Source organism: Odocoileus virginianus, chromosome 17 (genome assembly GCF_023699985.2).
Source record: "Odocoileus virginianus isolate 20LAN1187 ecotype Illinois chromosome 17, Ovbor_1.2, whole genome shotgun sequence".
Lineage (NCBI taxonomy): Eukaryota > Metazoa > Chordata > Mammalia > Artiodactyla > Cervidae > Odocoileus > Odocoileus virginianus.
In genome coordinates, this window is record NC_069690.1 from 17,510,714 (window position 1) to 17,532,999 (window position 22,286).

General features: G+C 36.6%; 1 protein-coding gene across 9 annotated transcripts in view; it reads right to left on the reverse strand.

Moving 5' to 3' along the window:
- NF1 (neurofibromin 1) overlaps positions 1-22,286 on the reverse strand; it is a 233,396-nt gene that overhangs the window by 16,484 nt on the left and 194,626 nt on the right. For 8 of the 9 annotated variants that reach the window (XM_070478737.1, XM_070478736.1, XM_070478739.1 and 5 more), the window contains 17 exons: positions 18,772-18,965; positions 17,589-17,729; positions 17,151-17,430; positions 16,162-16,376; positions 15,914-15,975; positions 15,646-15,760; positions 14,817-14,918; positions 11,981-12,121; positions 10,942-11,068; positions 9,231-9,362; positions 7,646-7,781; positions 6,343-6,500; positions 3,019-3,141; positions 2,480-2,610; positions 2,221-2,321; positions 557-699; positions 147-193 (listed from right to left, as the gene is read on the reverse strand). In XM_070478737.1, coding sequence (XP_070334838.1) covers positions 147-193; positions 557-699; positions 2,221-2,321; positions 2,480-2,610; positions 3,019-3,141; positions 6,343-6,500; positions 7,646-7,781; positions 9,231-9,362; positions 10,942-11,068; positions 11,981-12,121; positions 14,817-14,918; positions 15,646-15,760; positions 15,914-15,975; positions 16,162-16,376; positions 17,151-17,430; positions 17,589-17,729; positions 18,772-18,965 — 2,348 coding nt within the window. The remainder of the gene's footprint in view (positions 1-146; positions 194-556; positions 700-2,220; positions 2,322-2,479; positions 2,611-3,018; positions 3,142-6,342; positions 6,501-7,645; positions 7,782-9,230; positions 9,363-10,941; positions 11,069-11,980; positions 12,122-14,816; positions 14,919-15,645; positions 15,761-15,913; positions 15,976-16,161; positions 16,377-17,150; positions 17,431-17,588; positions 17,730-18,771; positions 18,966-22,286) is intronic. The other variant, XM_070478738.1, reaches the window with a different exon arrangement.

Below are 22,286 nucleotides of genomic sequence, written 5' to 3' on the forward strand. Positions count from 1 at the left end.
TCTTGAGGTAGAAAATTTTTAATAAAAATAATGTATGTGTTTGTATGAATCATTCTGGTTTTCAGCACATCGTGTGTTCTTAAAACAGGCATACTTATATAAGTAAAATTTTCATTTTGTCAGTAGAGAAAAATATATTTTCTTACCTTTGAAAAGGGTCCTGCAAACCTCCATAAGCCATTAAAACCAAAACCTGCAACAAATCAAATGTTACTCTTACAACAAGCAAGATACTCTTTTAATCTTAATAGAAATTAAATAATTCATACAGCTGATGATATATAAAACCTACGTGTACAGTAAAATCATTTTTTTGAGGATGAGTATCAAAGTAAACTAAAACTCACTGAAAGTCCACTCAGTATAAAAACATAACTTTAGTTAAAAAGTTGCCAACCAGTTATCATGCTGAACACAACATTAAAAGAGTAAGAAAATGGCACACTAGAGAGATATGAACAAGCCTATTCCTCTTAAGAAATTCTTCAGCTAGTGTATTCTTTAGCAGCAGGCCTGTGTCAAGTTCATCAACAATCCTCCCGATACATTTATTTACTTTGCAGGTAAGATGTTTGGTATTGTGGTGGGGATTCTTCATGGTACACCACACTCTGCACAATTCCATGGATCGGATTTAACAAATTTGGATCTTGGCACAATGACAACAGGGTGTTGATCTTAGAGTCCAACAAATTGTGCCTAAAAAAAAGTCAACAGAGGAACATTTTAAAGATAAATTAAATGAAAATATATACTGGAAAACAAATATTGTTTCCCAGAACAATGTGATAAAAATGAAGGGTGCTGAGTGCTTTTTTACTTCCTGGTGCTTTTTCAAATTTTCTAATATAAAGGTATTTGCTTTTCTGTTTTTCTTTGTTCTGAGTTTACAGTCATCAGGAAAAATATGGTAAAAGCAACCAACTAGTAAAGTCACATAACTATGCTTAACTATACATGCTGACTGTCTGCTCAAGACAAGGCTGGCTACTATAAGCCACTCAGCATGCTTTAGGACCATCTCTTCCTGTTGATTACTGATATGTACCCAGGAGTTAAAACTAAATTTACTATTAGTCAGTGTTAATAAATGCTGAATCAGATTAAATAAGGAACATAAAATTAGCTTGGAGGGAGTGGACTATGATCCAATTTAAACTTATGAGGAAACTGACTATTTCTAACCCAGCTACACTCCATTAATAAAAATAACCAAGGGCCAAGTACATAAAACTCTGAAATTTATGAATAAGATTAAACAAAAAGAAAGTCTTCCCAGGTGGCTCAGTGGTAAAGAATCTGCCTGTTAATGCAGGAGATTCAAGAGACACGGTTTGATCCCTGGGTCGGGAAGATCCCCTGGAGAGGGAAATGGCAATCCACTCCACTTGCCTAGAAAATTCCATGGACAGAGGAGCCTGGTGGGTTACAGTCCATGGGGTGGCAGAAGAGTCGGACACAACTGAACACATTCGCGCACACAGCAGGGAACTGGATCCCACATTCTGCAACTAAAAGATTCTGTGTGCTGCCACTAAGACCAGACACAGCCAAATAAATAAATAAAAATAAATAAAATAAAAAACAAAAACAAGGAAATAATGACACTACATTAGGAATAGTGGTGGTGGTTTAGTTGCTAAGTCATGTCCGACTCCTGTGACCCCATGGACTGTAGCCCACCAGGCTCCTCAGTCCATGGGATTCTCCAGGCAAGAACACTGGAATGGGTTGCCATTTCTTTCTCCAGGGGATCCCAAATTTCTTTGGGTTATTTAGATTTGAACACTTTGAGGCTAATATGCTTTCATCCCTTAAGAGAGAATAAAATTCATCTCCCAAATAAGAGGTCAGTTTTGCTTTCATTCAACTGTGGATTAAAAAGAAAATCTCTACTGAGAAAGAAACCATAACAGGTATGCTAATTTAAATACATTAATAGCAATCTAACAGTTTCCTCCTAAGTGAGGAAATGATGCTCATCACAATGAACAATGTATGGAAACAACAAGATAAAAAAATGTTCGCCCTGAGTGACAGGCCAAAACAAATCTTAGGTCTCATTAAACCCACTGTCTCTAAGCTAAAATCACTATCCACTACCTCATGTTTCCCTCTTCACAATCAGTGAACACTACTGGGTGATACTTTTCCTAAGCTTTTATAAAACATTTGACTTCAAGACAGATACAAAAGTTAAATGCAGGTGGAGATACTTACACAACAGGAAAAACTTTGGGGAAAACAACACTGGCTTCTGCTAAGTATTCATAAAGAATTCGTTGATCAAACTCATCTGTGGTGTATTTCACCAGTGTAGCCTGCAAACAAAGTAAACAAAAAACATTTTATTTTGTGGCTGAATTTTTATCTGTTTTGGTGAGAAGCTGAATATAGACTTCCTTTCATGTTTTTAATATTTAAGGGCCTTCTAAGAGTAGACCGGAGGAAAAAAAACATAAAAAGCAAAAAATATTACCAGAACAGTAAGAAGAAGTGCTTGGATCTTCGGATCAGTAAGTACTTCTTCATCTAAAAGAACATTTGATTCAGACACTGAAACTTTGCGTAAATGTGGGTGCTGCTGTGATGAGGAAATCCTTTGGGTTTCTGTGGTAAGATATGGATTAACACTATCAGCTGTATTAATCGAATACAACACACCAGATACTATTTCACCTGCTATATTTTAATGTCACTTCTATAATTCAATAGTTTTTTAATAGACACTTAAATTACCAACATAAACATCATACAAAATTACTATTCATCTATATATGAAAGTTCTGGCTAGCTGTTTACGATGCTGTTTACAATCCTATGTATGATTACTTTCCACACATATTTCAGGATTTTGGCATTTTAAGGACTGTACAGCTTATCTTCTGAGAAAGAGCAAATGTTTCTATAGTTCATCCTAATGACACTAAGAAATGGCTAGAAAGCAAATATGGCTTTTAATGTACTCTCCCTCCTTACTTTCAATGATCTAGATTAATTATTAACTTTGTTTCTCACCCATTTCATAATCAGTTTCTGCTACTCTCCTCATTTTGGGGGGTGTTGTGATCCCTGATTCCATTTCTTGCCTTTTAGGAGCCTTTGTGTCTGATATCAAGTGATCAAAACTTTTCCTTGTTCCTATAAACAAAAGTTACAGAATATGGAAGTTTATTAACCACAGTGTCTGTGAATAGGAATATACTAAAAAGAAAATGTTTGGGCATAAAGTGTCTGCGTTTTCACTTAGGACCCAAAGAAAGCTCAAACATCCTTGGGGCAGAGTTCCTCTCTTCTCCACATTTCTTCATCTTCTTAAGGAATTTTGGCTAAACAGCTGTTCTGTTTCAGGACTGGATGTGCCTTATTGGTCCAAATCAAACTGAGATTACATTCACTACACTGGAGGTAAACCAAACTCCACCAGCAAGCATAATATTTAATAATATTTAATAATAAGTACAGAGATAGGCGCTATTTAATAGCAGAGAGCAATTATGTCTGAACCACCTTTTTTCAATTTAAGGCATTCTGCTGGTGCCAAATGGTGAAGGCAATGGCAACCCACTCCAGTGTTCCTGCCTGGAGAATCCCAGGGACGGCGGAGCCTGGTGGGCTGCCGTCAATGGGGTCGCACAGGGTTGGACACGACTGAAGCGACTTAGCAGCAGCAGCAGCAGCTGGTGCCAAAAATGAGTCATTAACACATGAAGAATTTCCAAATGAAGGCAAAATCAAACTTTGATTTTAGTTCTTCAAGCTCTGAAAAAAGGATCTGTATGCCTGAAAGTACTAAATAATTGATACACTGGGAAATGTTTCAAAAATAGCAAGGAGGACCATTCATTTGGCTTTGAGTTTCTATAATAGTGTTCTCTATCACTGTTGAAAAACTTTCTCTTAAAGTAAAAGTATTGAAATTAGGTTATTTGGAACTTACATATTTCTGTTCTTTGTATTATAAGAAATTCTCTTATTTTTCTTGGTGCAGCTCTAAGAATAAATCTGGAATACTTGTGACAGTATTACTTTTTAAAACCCAGAACTGAAGCCACTATAATCACATCTGGACAATTGAACACTTGAGAAATTTAATCTTCTATTAACCTCAAGTTTCAATACTAATTCACAACAGTCATAAAAATCAAGGTCAAATAACTTAACAGCCCAAAGGATCTAGGTCTAACTTCTTCATTTTCTGTACTTATAAACTGAGGAAGCCATCACTTAAGAGATTAGCTTGAAGTCACAAGGCTAGATATTCAGTCAGTGACCAGTTAAAATACCAAATTTCATTATTCCTTTTTACTTTACACTCTGCATTCTTCCTGGGAGATCTCCTTTCACTTCTATAGCTTCAGCTCTCTAATGAGCTAATTAATTCTAAATGTGCCACCTGTCCACTTCTCTCTTCCTGATCTCCAGATGTATGTTTTCATTTATCTCTTAGATATACATTCCGAGAATTCTGAAGGTATCCCATACTGGAATGGGTAGCCATTCCCTTCTCCAGGGGATCTTCCCAATCCACGGTTTGAACCTGGGTCTCTGGCATTGTGGGGGGACTCTTTACCTTCTGAGCCACCAGCGAAGTCCACATAAATTATCAACCAACCTGAATTACTTTGTGCTATAAATCTATTAGTCCCAATCTCTGTGAACGGAGTCACTACCCAGACAATTTTTGAAGCCAGAAACTTTTGACATCTTTCTCGGCCTTCTCCCGCCCTACCTGGCCCGTATAGTCAGGCCCTAGTAAATTCCGGGAGTTGGTGACGGACAGGGAGGCCTGTGTGCTGCAGTCCATGGGGTCGCAAAGAGTCGGACTGAACTGAAGTCCCAAAGCTGATCCCTTTTCTCCATCTTCCATTGCTCTTGCCTTAGTGTAGGCCTATGCCATTTTTTGCTTGGACTGCTGTAACAATCTCTTAAATGATTCCCTTGCCAAAAAATTTCCCTTTCTCCATACTGTAGCCAAAAACCTTTCCTAAAAATAAAATTTCATAATGTCCCTTCCCTATTTAAAGATCCCTGCTGGATACATGAAAAGGCTAAATTTCTTAACATGGCACAAAGTCTCCTACAGACTAGTTCCAAGCCTTCTCAAGCCTCATTTCCTGCCCCATTGCTTCTCCTGACTTTGCCTTATTCATGCTATTCCCACCTCTCCTGATGCATGCCTTCCTTATCCTGTGTCTATCTGGCAAACAGGTATCAAATCTTCAAGACCCAGTTTAAATGTTACCTCCCCTCTGTAGCTTTTCCTAATTTCCCCCAATCCTCAGTTTTCCCTCATCAAAATGTATTTAATGGCACCCAGGGATGCTGTTGCAATTATATGATACTGTCTTAGCCATCAAACTATGAGCTTCCCCAAGGGCAAAGACTATGTAACTTTTTCATCTAGCACATGGGTTGAATGAATTCAATACTGCATTTTCTCTGAAGTTAGTTCTTCATTTACAACATCCTTGGCATGAAAATTGAGAATCACAAAACACGAAGTAACCAGAAAACTCCTAGAACATTATTTATGGCAAAGTATAAACAGAAAGAAACTCAAACAAAAGATTACAGTCCTATGTGACTAGTCATAGTGATTAACATTCACGGTTTCAATTTCTCTCATGGTTTATTGGCAGGTTACTTATTTTATACTTCCTTAGCCAAAGCTGTATAAGAGCACCTTTGTATTCAATATGTGGTGAGGCGGGATCAGTGGGTTCTTTCACTATTTACTTCAGCTTTTGAAAAGGGAAAGGGTCTCACAGCATTTTAGGTGTATTTCTCATGGGCAAATGTTGATATAAAAGAGCAGTTTTAATTTTCAAGAATTCTATCTTCTTAGAGTAATAAAAAAATACAATAATCAAAAACTCTTACCTTTTTGTTTTTTTAAGAAAAGATGGCAAATAGTATTATTACATTTCATAGCATATTGATATATTCTGTCCACAGACGATAATTTTGGAAAATATATCGTTAAAGGCCCTGCATCTGAATGCTGTGAGACTCTTCCTTTTCTGTGAGTACCTAATGTCTCTCCTACTCTCATTCACCTGCTGCCTGGCCAAGGCAGAATAAAACAAGTACAGCCACAATATTTAGTCTAAGAATCCCCCCCAAACTGTTTCGAGATCTCATTCTCATTCTTCTGTCTTAACTGATATGGCTTAACTGATCTATCAAACTCTCTTATCACTGGCATCAAAAACTTTGCTGCATCAAAAACAGAAAATTTTGATAATCTTTAAGAGCTTCAAATAATTTTCCAAGAGTGAAAGTATCTGACTATTTTTAAAAACAACTCTAAAAATTTCTATATAATTTAGATAAACTAACCAAGCAATTTCTTCGTGTTGGCCTGAGAAGGCTGACCCATGTCCAAGCTCATAGATTTCCTGGCTCGGGGACTGGTCTGGCCCGCAGGTGGATAGCTGGCTGCAAGGTACCCTTCAGAAGCTTTGGGAGAGGACCACGGCTGATGCTCCTTTAGTGTCCTGAGAGATTAAAACAATTGAGAAGAATCAATAAACATGATGACAAAAACAAGCATTCTTGGCCCTTCTAATTGGCTGTTCTATTTCCCAATGGCAGTGATTAATTAATTTTAAAACTGTACTTTAAAGCACTTTGGAGAACAAACTCTTAATTTATCTCCAGGAGGTATCCACTTTCTTGCCATGACATCTTATACATAGCAGATACTCAACAAATGCTCAACTTAACTGTACTGCATTCATTTTTTAATAAAAGAAAATCAAGTCTAAATAGGCAATTGTACCACTGGTTTAAAAACCACGGGGAACACAGGCAAATTCACTTTTTACTTTCCATGACAAAAAGAGCATTATCTCAAATAAATATAATCACAGGAATGACTAAAGAGAAGACTACTGAAAACCAAGTATGCCTGGAAAGCTTCTGCATACATTGTTAACACCTGTTGGAAAATGCCAAGAGCTTTTTGTTAAAAAGTGGGATGTTGATAAATTTAATGATACAAGCTCTACAAAGACATGATTATTTTCCTATGTTCAACACTGTACCTAACACTTAAAGGTACCATTAACTGAAAATATAAAGGAACTCCAAATAGTGCCAATTTTATGGAATTTCTCTATGTTTTAGTGAAAAACATGCTACCCAAAGCCACACATGACAGCAAATATAATTTGATTATCTTAACTAAATCTGCACTATAGAAAAATTTTTAGTAACTTTAGTGTGATATGAGTAAATACATAAATATGTTGGCATATATATCTTTTTACAAATCTGTACACCTCAGTTTTCTATCATTAAGCTTGTAATGTTGCTTATATTTCACTTTAGGTTTTCCTAGGCCTTCTCCTACAGTCTGATACTTTCAAGATCATCTCTTCATCATTCAACTGACTTGTGCTTAAAAAGAGACAAAGTAATGTTAACTAATTAGCACAAATAGGTAAGAAGAACTTTCTCACTACTAACCCACATAAAATATCGTACATTTATAAAATGAGTTTTGATTTACATTCTTCCTTGATTATCTTTAGTTTCCCTTCTATATTACCTTCTGGATTATTCTGCTACTTGACTCCACTGGCACAGAAAATCAAAACCTGATGAAATTATGTAATTATGGGAGGAGAAGCCCACTTACCTATAGCTAGGGTCACCATGATGAATGGGATATGTATCCATAGGAACATTTTCCATTGAAATATCAGTAAGAAGCAGAGACTTTCTATGTTTTAGGCTACAGCGACTTCGAACTTCCTCAGACACTGTAAGTAGAGCTAAAAAAAAACAAGAAGGAAGATTTAACAATTTAATAAATCACAAATATGATTTAAAATAGGATATACTTCTTATAAGCTCCTAAAGAGAGTAACAGCTATTAAACATGCATGTAGAGAGTCTTGGAGAGTTAAAGTTTAAGGGTATAAACCCTTAGGACAGATTTGTTTATCTTTAAGGGTTTACCATCTGTTTTGGAAGGCTGCATGTAAACATTAAACAGTACCTATATAGTCCAATGCTTTAATGTATATTTGACATCAACAAACATAAAAGGTCAGCAGGCCAGGACTATAATGTCCATTTCTTAGGTAAAGAAAAATACTTTGAAATGTTAAATTATTTGCTCAAGGTCAAATGACTCAAAAAAGTTGCTACAAAGTGAAGTCTGCTAAACTGGGAATCAGCACTTTCCATCAGATGACTATGTTTATACTCAATACCCTGTAATGACCTCTATGGGAAAAGAATCCTAAGAAGAGTGAATATATCTACATGTATGTGATTCACTATGTTGTACAGCAGAAATGAATACAACACTATAAATCATTAGACTCCAATTGAAAAAAAAGACTATGTTCAAAAGCTGTTACATATAAGTGCTAAGTATTGCTGAAAGGAGAAACACAAACTGGGCAAGAGCAAGCGAGGACAGTATAATGGAAGGAAGGGAGGGGCAGACAGTCTAGGCAAAACAAATGGCATCAGGAATGAATATTAAAGAGACAAAAAGGCACTTCTAGTGGGTGGCAAGTAGACTAGCTTAAAAAAGCCCATCCATTTCGAAAGGAAATAAAAAATGAGCCTGTGACATTTAGAGAAAGAGGACAGGATCAGGAGGGCTGCTTCAGGGCTCAAGATGCTGCTGCTGCTGCTGTGTCGCTTCAGTCGTGTCCGACTCTGTGCGACCCTATAGAGCCCACCAGGTTCCTCTGTCCATGGGATTCTTTAGGCAAGAATATTGGAGTGGGTTGCCATTTCCTTCTCCTTCAAGATGCTAGGCTCAGGCATTTAGATTTTATGACAGACAACAGGGAGTTATGTAGTGTCGTGAACCAAAGATGACAAGAGAACACATTCATATACTAATGCAAATTCTTTTATAAGGAAAAATGTTTTGGCAAACTTTCCAAATTTTAACCAATACCACGGGACTGAGCTGTGAACTCTTTACAGGACCCATAGGTGTCTGTACCTTTTCTGTGGTCCTTAGAAATATATGTGCATGCCAAGTCACTTCAGGTATGTCCTACTCTTTGTGACCCTATGGACTATAGCTCACCAGGCTCCTCTGTCCATGTGATTTCCCAGACAAGAATATCGGAGTGGGTTGCCATGCCCTCCTCCAGGGACCAAACCTCTGTCTCTTACATCTCCTGCACTGGCAGGCAGGTTCTTTACCACTAGCGCCACCTGTAAGATTAATTTTGTCTCCTTTCTGTTTTTACCTGCCAAGTAAGCCACGCTCTGTGTATTCACCTCAAATTTGTCACAATTTCTATGTTTATTAACCAGAGTTAGTAGTGTATGCAAAATTCTGACTGTTCTTGCGACAATGGCAGGTGAAGGATGCCTGTACCCTAGAAAAAATAAAAACAAACAAGAAGTTAATTATTTCTTCCAGTAAGCATTTGTTGAATTCTTACTCTGTGACTAGCAACTCTGCAAAGAAGAGAAGTATATATGGGGTAACTCCTGTCTTCTGAGACCAGCCACTGGGGAAGGTAAAATATACACATATGTGAACAGTTAATTAATTACATATAGGATTAAGCACCAAAAATGTGCAGAACAGAATAATGCTCCCTAGAACACGAAGGCACCTCAGGGAGAGGAAAATAAGGAAAGATAATAAGCGTTTCAGATCTTCTATTCCCTACAACAGCACAAGGATTTTTTAAAAAACCTATTATCATAGTTTGTCTTAAGACATGCTTTGAAAACAGGGTTTTATCACTTATTTTTTTTCTAGTTAAAGGAAGAAGCCTTATGATATTGGGACTATATGCTCTCAAAGGTCAAAGAAATGGGTTGATTAGGGTAAGTTTGATCTTTGGACAGCTTTTAATCACTAATGCAACTCCATTTAAAATAGGGAATTTGTACATTGGAAATATTTCATATTCCTTTAGAAATACAGAATAAGCAAGTGCTTTATCAGCCTCGTTGCAATTCATTTCTTGGTATCTTGTAGTTAGTGTAATATCTTTTAAGCAATCCCTATTCACTTTAGAGATTAAAACTGCCAATATTTTTTTGACAAGATTTCATAAGGTGGTGAAATAAAATGCATACATTCACACCAGTGTGTGTGTGTGTGTGTGTGTGTGTGTGTGTGTGTGTGTGTGTGTACCTGGTTAAAAATCTGGGGGAACCTCTATGATCCCTCAAGCCTAACAATCATTTAAATTGATACAACACTGCAGATTCAAGTTCTAGCTTGAGTCTCTAATTTTGGCCAAATCTAAAACCAGCAATTCATGCTAGCTCCTTATTCCAGGCCATACTTTATACTGCTTTTGCTTCTGACTCACCCTATATGCCATTTCTGTTAACTGCAGTTTTGGGCCATGCCTGTACCAGATTAATAAACCGAAGCTAACATTCAGTGAAGTCAGAAGTAGGGAGTAAAGTCAGGTGAGCGAGTGAATGAGCTCACTCTGAGGAATAACTGGAGATCACTGCTGTAAGTAATATAGAAATGTGGAGGTGGGAGAATGGGGACCAGAGGGCGAGGTCCTATGGTATGTAATAACAGTACTGAACAGCAGTAAATTAGTAACAAGTTAAGACAATCTCTGGTCAAATCTCAAATTTCTAACATGAGTTACTCAAATAAGATTTATTAATTTGTAATCTGTCTTATTTTGATAACCAAAAAGATACTTAAGTATCATTAACTAATAAAATAGCTATTAGAAGGTTCAGTACTTAGAAACTGTGTAACAATCAACTCGTTTGCTTTCTAAAGGAAATCTGGTATTTGATAGAGAAGTTAGACTCTATTAAAATACATACTAAACAAAACATAACTCACTAAGACATAGTTTGCATTTAAATAAGACATATGAGCCAAATTATATCAAGCACTCAATTATTTTAGTTACTTCTGGCTTCTTGATACTATTTCATAAAAATATTTTGACACAAGGCCTCTACCTTTTAAGAGGTGTCCAACCAGTGCGAAGTTAAAGTTAGAGTTGAAATTGAGTCCAACAAAATGATCCATTTGTTTGCAGTGCCATTCCAGAGGGTTCCGGATTGCCATGAACACTTCCTCTGGACTCTATTAAAAATAATCATGATTACTTTACATCATTGCAGTGGTTTTTGTCATACATTGAAATGAATTAGCCAAGGATTTACATGTATTCCCCATCCCGGTCCCCACCCCCTCCACCTCCCTCTCTACCCGATCCCTCTGGGTCTTCCCAGTGCACCAGGCCGGAGCACTTGTCTCATGCATCCAACCTGGGCTGGTAATCTGTTTCACCCTATTATACACACATATTTATCTTAAAATTCCTCTCTTTTCTCCTAGACTCTTCTCTTTTTTTTTTCTCCAAAGACAAAACAAATATAATTTCTTACTATTGTATTTCTTTTACTATACTCTGTAAACCAAAATCCAATCTCAATCAAGACGGTGTTAAGAGGGGTGGTGATGGTATTAATATATTTTAAAGTGGCATTAAGCAAACAAAAGACTAGTATAATTAAGTGTCCAAAAGTTTCCTTTAGACTCCTCCAAACTCCTTATCTGCTTCTAATTATACCTATTTCTCATTAAGTACCATGATTCAATAAAAGTAAGCTTATTTTTAGATTATTTCTTCATGAAGTGAAGTAGGGGTGGGGAATGCTAACCTTTACCCTTAGGTTATGAAATCACAATTAACGAATGTACAGTGCATAAGACAGCATAGAGCCTAGCAAGGTAGCTATTATTATTACTCAATATTTTTATCCTTTTTCTGTTTACCAATATTGGGCAAGTACTGTGTTTTGCTATTTTTATATAAAAATGTATGCAAAGTTTAAACCATTTTTATGAGCTAGTAAGGAATTATATTCACAACCATTTACACAGAAATTCATATTTAAAGATGGATCTCTTCTAATTTTAAAAGACAACAATAAAAAAAAGGAGACGCTCTAACATGCATAATTTAGAAACACCAACCGAAAGCTTGTTTACCTTGTCATTGAATATTCGGAGACTGTCTAAGGTGTGCAGGTTTTGTTCCAGAAGTGCAGTGCCTGCTGAATACAAGTTGACCTCATCGAGCTGCAGCACTGCCACAGCAACCCAAAAGAGGGCTTTGTGCAGAGGGGAGTCCTAGGTAGGGGAGACGCACTCCAGGTTAGTAAGATACACCACCGTCCCATCAAAACACATTGCAGTATACAAGAAATCATGTGTGTGCGCTCAGTCGTGTCTGACTCTCTGTGACCCCATGGACTGTAGCCCACCAGGCTCCTCTGTCCATGAGATTTTCCAGGCAAGAATACTGGAGTGGGCTGCCATTTTCTACTCCAGGGAATTTTCCCAACCCAGGGATCGAACCTGCTTCTCCTGCACTGGCAGGCGTTTCTTTACCAGCTGAGCCATGGGGTAGCCCCTTAATAGAGTTTATCTAGAAGTTCCTATCTCATTTACACTTGCTCTCCTTAGAAGCTCCTTCAGTTGAGTTACTTTGCTTGCTTACACATTTTAACAGATATAACAAGATTTTATTTAACGTATTAAACCTAGGCATAATGAAAATATTATGCTTAATATTTTAAGCATGTCTATATTAATTAGATCAACAAATATTAATACCAGGTACTTAATACTGAATATTTCTTAATTCACGTGAACCTGAAATCCACTTAGGTTAATTTCTCTTGTATTTAGAACTGCTCGATTTGCAAGTGCTTATTTTTCTTTAGGCTGGTTAGGTTAGAGCTCATTTTACAAATTAACCTCAGCAATATTATCCAAAGACAAAGAAACATACTGAGACACACATATATCCAGACAGACACAATGAGAGATATACCTTCATTTTCTAAACTTAGTCATGAATCAGATATGACAATATAAAACAAAATGTAAATAAGTTGGAATAATGAAATTTAAAAGGCTTCTTCCCCCGCCCAGTTTCAGCAATTAAGAGACAGTCTAGATAAGTGATCCAGAGAGCTCTGGGTCTCAGGGGACAGGGAGGGAAAATCAGGTTCTCCTAGTAGGAGTTATTGCCCTCAGGACAAGAATTCTAAAGAGAGATTTTTTTTTCCATCAAGCTTTCTCTACTGTTTTGGGAATTAAATTGGTTGGGGGTCAGTTAATTTTCTACTGGCATTGGGTAATAAATTGGTGCAATTAAAGGTTCTAATTTTCATAGATACCCCCTTTTCTTTTTTTTGTAATGGTTTTGAAAAGTTGGCCAGCCAGTGTAACAAGAGTGTTTTGTGTGTAACTCAGACCAACTTGGACTATCTTTTTGACAAGAGTAGCTAAATCCTCATCTAAGCCTTCTTTAAAGGTGGAGTTAAGCAAAAGGATCATTTTAGTTGTTAGAGAATGATTCAAATGTCAAGCCAGCATATTGCTTAAGAGCTTTTTCCCCCCAATCTTCTATAATAGTTTGGATTGATTCATCCAATCTTTGCTTGCACTGTTGAATCTTTGTCCATTTATGGTTTTTGGAGAAAGCTCTGAGGTAGGTTTGAGTAATTTCTGAGCTAATTCCTTGTATTTGGTGCAAGCTTCTGCACTATGTGATTCAAAGTCCTTTAAGGGGTATTTTCACCCTGCTTTCTCTAGTCATTCCCTTGATTTGCTTTCAGAAACTAACAGCTGCATTAGTTGATACAGATATGAAAACCTAGGCTCGTAGGTCCAGATGGTCAATTAAAATTCCTTAACAAATCCCAGCGGATCCTGACTGGGATTGGGAAAGTCCTTCGCTAAACCCGTAAATTCTGTTCGGATCCAGGGTGTATAGGTAAGCATCGAGGATGATTAATTTCTCCCTGTATCAGGTTTCACCGTAAGGGAGCTATAATCACTTCTGATTTTTTTTATCCTTCTCTGCTGGGGAAAGGTGAGAAGCAGGAGGCAGAAGAGCTGCAAGGCAAAAAGCATCTGGGCCAGACACATTCCATTCAGTTTGACCTTACAGTTAGGATTGCACAGTGTCTTTTTCTAACTGTGCACACAAAAATATCAATTTTGGAATATCAAAAGAACCCCAATTTGGCCATTTTAGAATGTTTGTAGAACATAGAGCTCAATACCAGGAATATACAGGTCTTTATTTTTCTGTAATCTCTCTCAATCTGGCATATCTTTGTACTCAATTCACAGAATACAACTTTAGAGTTGGAAGATAATACTATGCCATTACTTAGTCAATTTATTGATGTGGAAACATAATGTCCAGATGTTATACAGATGACCCGCCTGAGGTCACAACGCTGAGATGAGCTCAGACCACCCTGAAACAGGGTCTGCTATTATCTTATTCCCTTTAAACATTATCCTCACTTAGCACCAGACTCCTGAATACCAGGTGAACTTTACCCCAGCTTTACATTTCTCCACAATAATGATCACCAACTAACGCATCGTGTATTTTAATTATTTTATTATCTAGCCACTCCTCAACTTTCACATTCATTCCAGAATAAAAGTTCCATGAAGGCAGATAATTTTATTGGCTTTGTTCAGTATTATATCTCTAGCACCTAAAACAGTACTTGGCACACAGCAGATGCTCAACTTGATGAAAGAACTAAGAATATATATCCATCTTTCCTTTAAGCACTGATAAAACAATACCTAAAACTTAAGAACATACTCTCCATGCTCATTCTTCCTCTAACGTAAATAAAACAACTGAATTTTAAGGTAAGACGTTCCACTTTAACTATAGCTTTTTCTTTATAATTTCTCTATCCATCTTATTTTCTGAACTCTTTGAAAGAAAATAACATTTAACACTAACACCCAAAATAAATGCACTCATTTTCTACACAGTAATTACCTTATTAAGAAGTGGTTGTAATTTGGTTAGTGCTATTACTGTAGCTTCTATCAGAACTTGACTGTTGTAAGTATCAGGTCCTTTTAAGCAACTCTCAAGAGCCTTTTAGAGAAACAGAATTCTTTATGTTACTTTCATTGAAACAAAACATTTACTCCTAAACTGAATTTCAGAATTATTTCAGGAACAATTCCTTATTTAATAAGTGCGAGAATTATTTCCAATGCTGTGCTGATCTTGGTAGCTAGTAAACACATTTGGAATCTTTTTTAAAAGTATTTCTATAGTGTGTTCTAACATAGTAAGTCAGGAATTGCTATAGCAATTACAAATTACATAATTTTATATAAGGCTAGTCTTTGTTGTTGTTGTTTAGTCGCTAAGTCATGTCTGACTCCTTGCAACCCCATGGACGGTAGCCCACTAGGTTCCTCAGTCCATGGGATTTCCCAGATAAGAATACTGGAGTGAGTTGCCGTTTCCTTCTCCATCCAGGGATCAAACCTCCCTCTCCTACATTGTAGGTAGATTCTTTACCACTGAGCCACCTTAGAAAGTTAAGGCTTGTCTTACCATCTAGTTAAATGCTTATAATAAAATATTAAGAGTACCTTCTGCCAAAAGAAATAGTTAATTTTTTAAAGATATCTTCTCTAGAGAGGCTTCACTTCAAAGAATTATAATAAATAATCAAAACCCATTTTTAAAGATTCAATAAACAACATATAAGATATATTATTAAATTCAAATTTAAATGTCACTTAGAAAAATTCAAGATATACTTTACAACTTGGGAACCACAAATATTTGGGAAGAGAAGGGGAAGTACCTTGCTGAGAATACGGATAATCTGCTTTATCTGTCCATGAGATACTCGTTTGCTAATACAGCCAAAGACAACAAGAGCCCTCGGTTGCAAGGATGGGTTATACTGGAATGCAAATCTGTAATCAAAAAATTCAAAGAGCTTATGAAAACTTTTGTGCTTGTATATATACATATAAATACATAGAATAATTATTTAAAATATCAATTATGCAGTAATATCTATCTTTTCAACAGTATACATACTTTTGTAACTTAAATTTGGGACATACCTTTGTGCTAGTTCTGTCCATTGGTCCAGCCACTTGCATGTTGGAATATCTCTCATACATGCCTAAAAAAAAGATACTCTGAATATATTTATGTATATAAATGTTTCTAGAAACATTCTAAACACAGTCTGTATGAATGTTTTTATTTAAGTGTTAAGTACAAAACAGAATAAAACAGTATTTATTCTATACAGTACCAGTGGAGTTTTAAAAATGAGTTTAGCTTCTTATCATTTTGCCTTCTATACCTCCATGATCTCCAACAAAGCCTCTGTGACTGTTTCCAAGGATGTCAAAGCAAAAGTCTCCCTCTCATAGGAGCCAGGAGAGAATGACCTGTCCCGGTAACTGGAGCGGAAGGCGATGACAGCAGCTGACTTGACTTTGCTAATGCCAAACAGCAGGTAAAATTTGGGTAATGAGAACTCTGTCAAGCTGAGTCTCAAAACTTGCTTGGTCTCTTCTGTAAAAGAGAAAAGGAACAAGTAAAGACTTTAAAGATATAATTTTTTTAAAAAAATTCTGAAGTGTCACATATTTTATTATGAATTTATAAAATTTGAATATCATATCAAATTACCTAACAAAGCTCCCTAAATCAACCCTCTGGGTACATTAGCTTCATGCTCATCAATTAAATCCCTATCTACAAATTCGTACTAGGAAGGCAACATTGTTAATCAGTGCTGAGTTTTAGCTTAGGTGATAACTACTAGGTTTCCATGAAAAATGTGCATAGAACGTCTCAGCCGTGGCTTGAGATGGAATGAAAGTAATTCATTCTTTTTCTTTTCGATTGTATTTTATGTCATTGCTGCTGCTGCTGCTAAGTCACATCAGTTGTGTCCGACTCTGTGTGACCCCATAGACGGCACCCCACCAGGCTCCACTGTCCCTGGGATTCTCCAGGCAAGAATACTGGAGTGGGTCGCCACTTCCTTCTCCAATGCATAAAAGTGAAAAGTGAAAGTGAAGTCACTCAGTTGTGTCCGACTCTTAGCGACCCCATGGACTGCAGCCCACCAGGCTCCTCCCTCCATGGGATTTTCCAGGCAAGAGTACTGGAGTGGGGTACCAGTGCCTTCTCCGATTTCATGTCATTACTATAGATCTAAATAAGCAGCTTGGTGTGAAGGCATCATAATATTAATAAATAAATAGGTAATCTAGGCTAATCAGGTGGTGTAAAATGGGGAAAGGACTTGGTAAAAACACACGCTGCTTTCCTGGAACTTACCACTAAAATGAAGTTGTGAACAAGTACACAGAGAGTGAATGATGTTAATGACCAATCCATGTGTGGAAGCTCTCAAGGAGAGTGGCCCTGTGGCTACTAAGAAAGTAACAACGTGGAAGAGGTAGGGGAGATGAGCTGCCACGTCGAGGGAATTGTTGAAGGACAGCATTAGCATGTAGCGAGCCAGAATGGCAATGTCATCCCACATAAGATGTTGCTCTAAAGTAGGAGTTGGAGATAGGCATGTCTTGTCAATTATTTTGCACATCCTTCCAATAACCTGTAAAGAAGCAAAATTAAAAAAAGGGAGATAGAAAGTTTTATCACAAAAAATTTCTTCTTAAAATGATTGTTATAAAACAGAAAACCTCCTGATAAAAAAACAAAACAAACAGATACATCAAACCATAGCCCAGAAGGCAAAGGAAAAGTGATTACCTTGCTTGAAACCAATTTCACATTTCCAGAAGCCAAAGCTACAGCGGTATCTGCCATCACCTCAGCCTTTATTGATCCCAAGCCACCAGTTGCACTGGTTTTGATGAAACTGTCCAGTACAACATCAAGGAGGTCTGTAATCTAGTGGAAGAGGAAGATTAACTTATGTTTTAGCCATTCTACCAACTTAATTTTTAACTTAAAAATAATTCAAGGAGCAATCCAATCAATATGAAAATTCTGTTTTACCTGAGGCCTCCAAAACACTAGGTTTTATTTAGAGACTTTTCAGAAATTTATCATAAAATATCCAGAAAAGGATCAGAACAGTCACTCAATTCCTTCAGGACTGGTATTCAAAAATTCTAAATCTCTACATATATTATTTTCATTCACTTTTAAAGCACCTCTGTTCTCTAAGACAATAATGTATCAGCAGTATAAAGTACAATTATTTTAAAATAAAAGAAATGACATCAAAGTACTGAAATGTTTTGTAGAGCTACAAAACTGGCTCCAAGGTCATTTAAAATAATGTGGAGGATTCACAACATTATCTGAATAAGGGTATTGCCTCCTTAAGTGATTACTTTGAAGAAATGATAGCACAATTCTTGTCACATAGAAATTGCATTATACTATTTTAATATTGGCATTCTTAAAATAGAACTATAAGTGAGAGCCAGAGGCCCAAATAACATCATTAGCAAACATTTACTGACACCTGTGGTAGACAGGATACTAGAATATAATATAAGGCACTACTTATCAGAAACAATATCAGATTTTCACAGTTAAATTCTACATGCAGCCATCCCTTGGTGTCCATGGAGATTAGTTCCAGGACCCCCTGAAGATATCAAAGTCCCTCACTTAAGAAATGGCATAGTACAGTTGGCCCTCAACACCTGTGGGTTCTGCACATCATGGATTCTGTGCGGCAACTGTAATAATGCTATGGAGAAGAGTGCTAGAATAATTAGTTTTTCTCTGGCTCTGAGACACAGACTCCTATAGTTCTGAAGTGGATCAGGGGTTAGGTGGGTGTCTGGCATGCTTTTTGAAAAAGGGGACTGTCTTTTTTTATAGCTATATCTCTAGTGCAGTGCGTTGCACAATGTGGGTATCAGATAAATATCTGCACCATGGAGGTACTAGATAAATATTTGAGCAAACTCAATACCTGCCCAAGGCTCCCCCATATTTTTGCTTGAATAGATGGATACATCTGTTTCTCATTTATGGTCATTGTTATCAGCTTATCAAGAATTGCAGTAACTCTCTGTCGCTTGGCATCATCATTGTGCTTACAAAAACGTACTAGATTTGATAGCCATGGAGTCATGTACTCCAAACAAAGGTGTTTCAATTCAATACCTGGGGGAAAAAATTACATTATTAGCACAGATGGTCCACGAAAATGACATCAACAATTATTTCAAAACAAACGATTGGGAAGAAAAAAGGTAAAAGGTAAAGACCATAACCTAAAATCAGGCCTGGAGAAAAGAGACTTGGCAAATATATTACTGAAGAGAGAGATGAAGAAAGAGAACAAGCCTTAAAGAAAGTAATCTCCAAAGTCATTAAGCCAATTTTTGAAAAGTTTTATATTACTTTTCTCCCTTTTAATAGCTTCTCTTCTAGTTAAAAATATTCTCATTTTATTCTCATTTTAAAAGGAACATTGGTAATCATAGGAACTTTGATAAAAAGAGAGTATCACCATAAAAATGAAATTGGATACCAATATATTGGTGTATCACTTGACCTCTCCATAGGCTTTCAAATCTATGCAGAGTTACTGTATATTCATGGGTTACACACATGTAACCCATCCCAACTCCTCCAGAAAAATTAGGGTTATGCTACATACAGAATATGTTTTAAATTTATTTTTAATTGGAGGATAGTTGCTTTACAATATTGTGTTGGTTTCTGCACACAGTATGCTCTGAATGTTTATTTCACTATATATTATACTGAGATTTACTCAACATTAAAAATTTTCCAAGGAAGAACATCTTGTACCTTTTTATTTTGAAGTAACTTCGAACTTACAAAAAGATACAAAATTAATGCAAAGATTCCTCTATATAACTTCACCAAGAGTACCCAAAGCATTTTTAAATCATGTTTTTATATATATATATGTGTGTGTGTATATATATATATATACACACACACACACACACATATATATATATATAGCATGAAACATGCCATTTTAAAGTGTACAGTTCACAGGAATTAAGTATATTCACATTGTTGTGCAACCATCACCACCATCCATTTCAGAACATTTTAATCTTCCCAAATTGAAATTCTGTACCAAAAATATTTTTAATGGCCTCATATTATTTCATGATATGAAGATTACATAGAAGAATAATGTAATTGGTTCTTTGGTGTTTAATTCCAGACTGCTTCAGCGTTTTGCTATTGTAAGTAATGTTTAGTGAAGCACAAAAGTATGTAAAATAAATCTCTGGCAACAGAGGTGATAACAGTGGTTACTGTTGGTGAGGCAATGGACTGCCAGAGAGGAAATTTCTGGATGCTGGAAATGTTCCGTATCTTGATCTGGGAGAGGGTTTTGTAATGTACTCACATGCAAAAATTAATCAGATTGTTTATTTAAGATTTTGGCACTTTATTGATGATAATATATACCTGAATTTTAAAAATCTAAATAAAAAATAATTCTATGATAAACATATGGACATTAATTCCTTAGGATAAATTCCTTAGGAATGAGTCCAAAAGCTGTAAACATCCTTAAGGTTCTCCATATCCATGTACAAACTACTTTCCAGAAGAGTTACTCATGTTCACAACTCCAAAGACATCAACACTGCATTTTTTAAAAATCTTTCTTTGCCTGCCAACATAGGTCCATATAGTCAAAGCTATGGTTTTTCCAGTAGTCAAGTATGGATGTGAGAGTTGGACTATAAATAAGGCTGAGCACTGAAGGGCTGATGCTTCTTAACTGTGGTGTTGGAGAAGACTCTTGAGAGTCCCTTGGACTGCAAGGAGATCAAACCAATCAATCCTAAAGGAAATCAGTCCTGAATATTCATCAGAAAGACTGATGCTAAAACTGAAGCTCCGAGACTTTGGGCACCTGATGTGAAGAACTGACTCATTAGAAAAGTCCCCGATACTGGGAAAGACTGAAGGCAGGAAGAGAAGGGGATGACAGAGGATGAGACGGTTGGATGGCATCACCAATCGATGGACACAAGTTTGAGCAGGCTCCGGGAGATGGTGAAGGACAGGGAGACCTGGTATGCTGCAGTCCATGGGGTTGCAAAGAGTTGGACACGACTGAGCGACTGAACAATTCTTTCAGTTTGAATTTCTTCAAATTTGTTAGTGAACTTTCACCATTTCCTTTGTTTTAATCTATTACTTTTCTTGCTTCAATCCTCTTTCTTACATGGTTCCAGTTTTTATATTCAATTCTTAAAAAAAAGTTAAAACTTATTTCAGCATCATCTTGTGGTTTGGGGTTAAGATGAAGACCCAACTTAATTCATTTCTCAGCCCCTCCTCATTTCTGAAGTGATTTAATCTTCCCCCATTAGTCCGTGTTACTTCTTTATCAATATGCTTCTCTTAAAGTGATCTGATTGCTGATTTTTGAATACTCATTTTAATTACTATTCAGTTCAGTCACTCAGTTGTGTCCTACTCTTTGCGACTCCATGGACTGCAGCACACCAGGCCTCCCTGTCCATCACTAATTCCCAGAGCTTGCTCAAACTCAGGTCCGTTGAGTTGGTGATGCCATTCAACCATCTCATCCTCTGTTGTCCCCTTCTCCTGCCTTCAATCTTTCTCTGCATCAGGGACTTTTCTAATGACTCAGGTCTTTGCATCAGGTGGTCAAAGTATTGGAGCTTCAGCATCAGTCCTTCCAATGAATACTCAGGACTTATTTCCTTTAGGATTGATTGGTTTGATCTCCTTGCAGTCTTCTCCAACACCAAGTCAAAGCATGAATTCTTCAGCGGTCAGCTTTCTTTATGGTCCAACTCTCACACATCCATACTTGACTACTGGAAAAACCTTAGCTTTGACTACAAGCTCCTCTCAGTTTTTCTTTCCTTTCAATATTTTCTTAGCTATTGTATTTTCTTTTTTTCTAGGTTAAAAATTGAGAGTTTACTGAAATAGAACATTTATGTCAAAACTAAGAAAAACTTTGCAGGTCTTTTATGTTGATACCACTAAATAACTCCAGGATTTTAAATCCAGTTCACTGATTAGTTCGACAATAAGATATCATTTGCCAAGCACTGTTTTAGGTACTGTGTTCAGTTGCTAAGTTGTGTCCGACTCTGCGACCCCATGGACGGTTGCCCAGCAGGCTGACTTTGTCCACAGGATTTCCTAGGCAAGAATACTGGAGTGGGTTGCCATTTCCTTCTCCATAGCTATTGTATTTTCAAATGAAATGCATAGCATAATCATTTAAAGCTCTACCTCATTCTTAATCCTCAACTCTCACAGCTATTTTGAAAGGACTGAACTGAATCACAACAATCTGATAAGAACTGTTCCTCCAGGAACACAATACATGTGTCCATTCACTCAAACCTTTGTTAATATTTTTTTTTAATAAAGCTTTATATCTGTCTTGTCAGTTTTGCATGTTTTCTTTTTAGAGTTATAATCCTACATCTCTTGCTG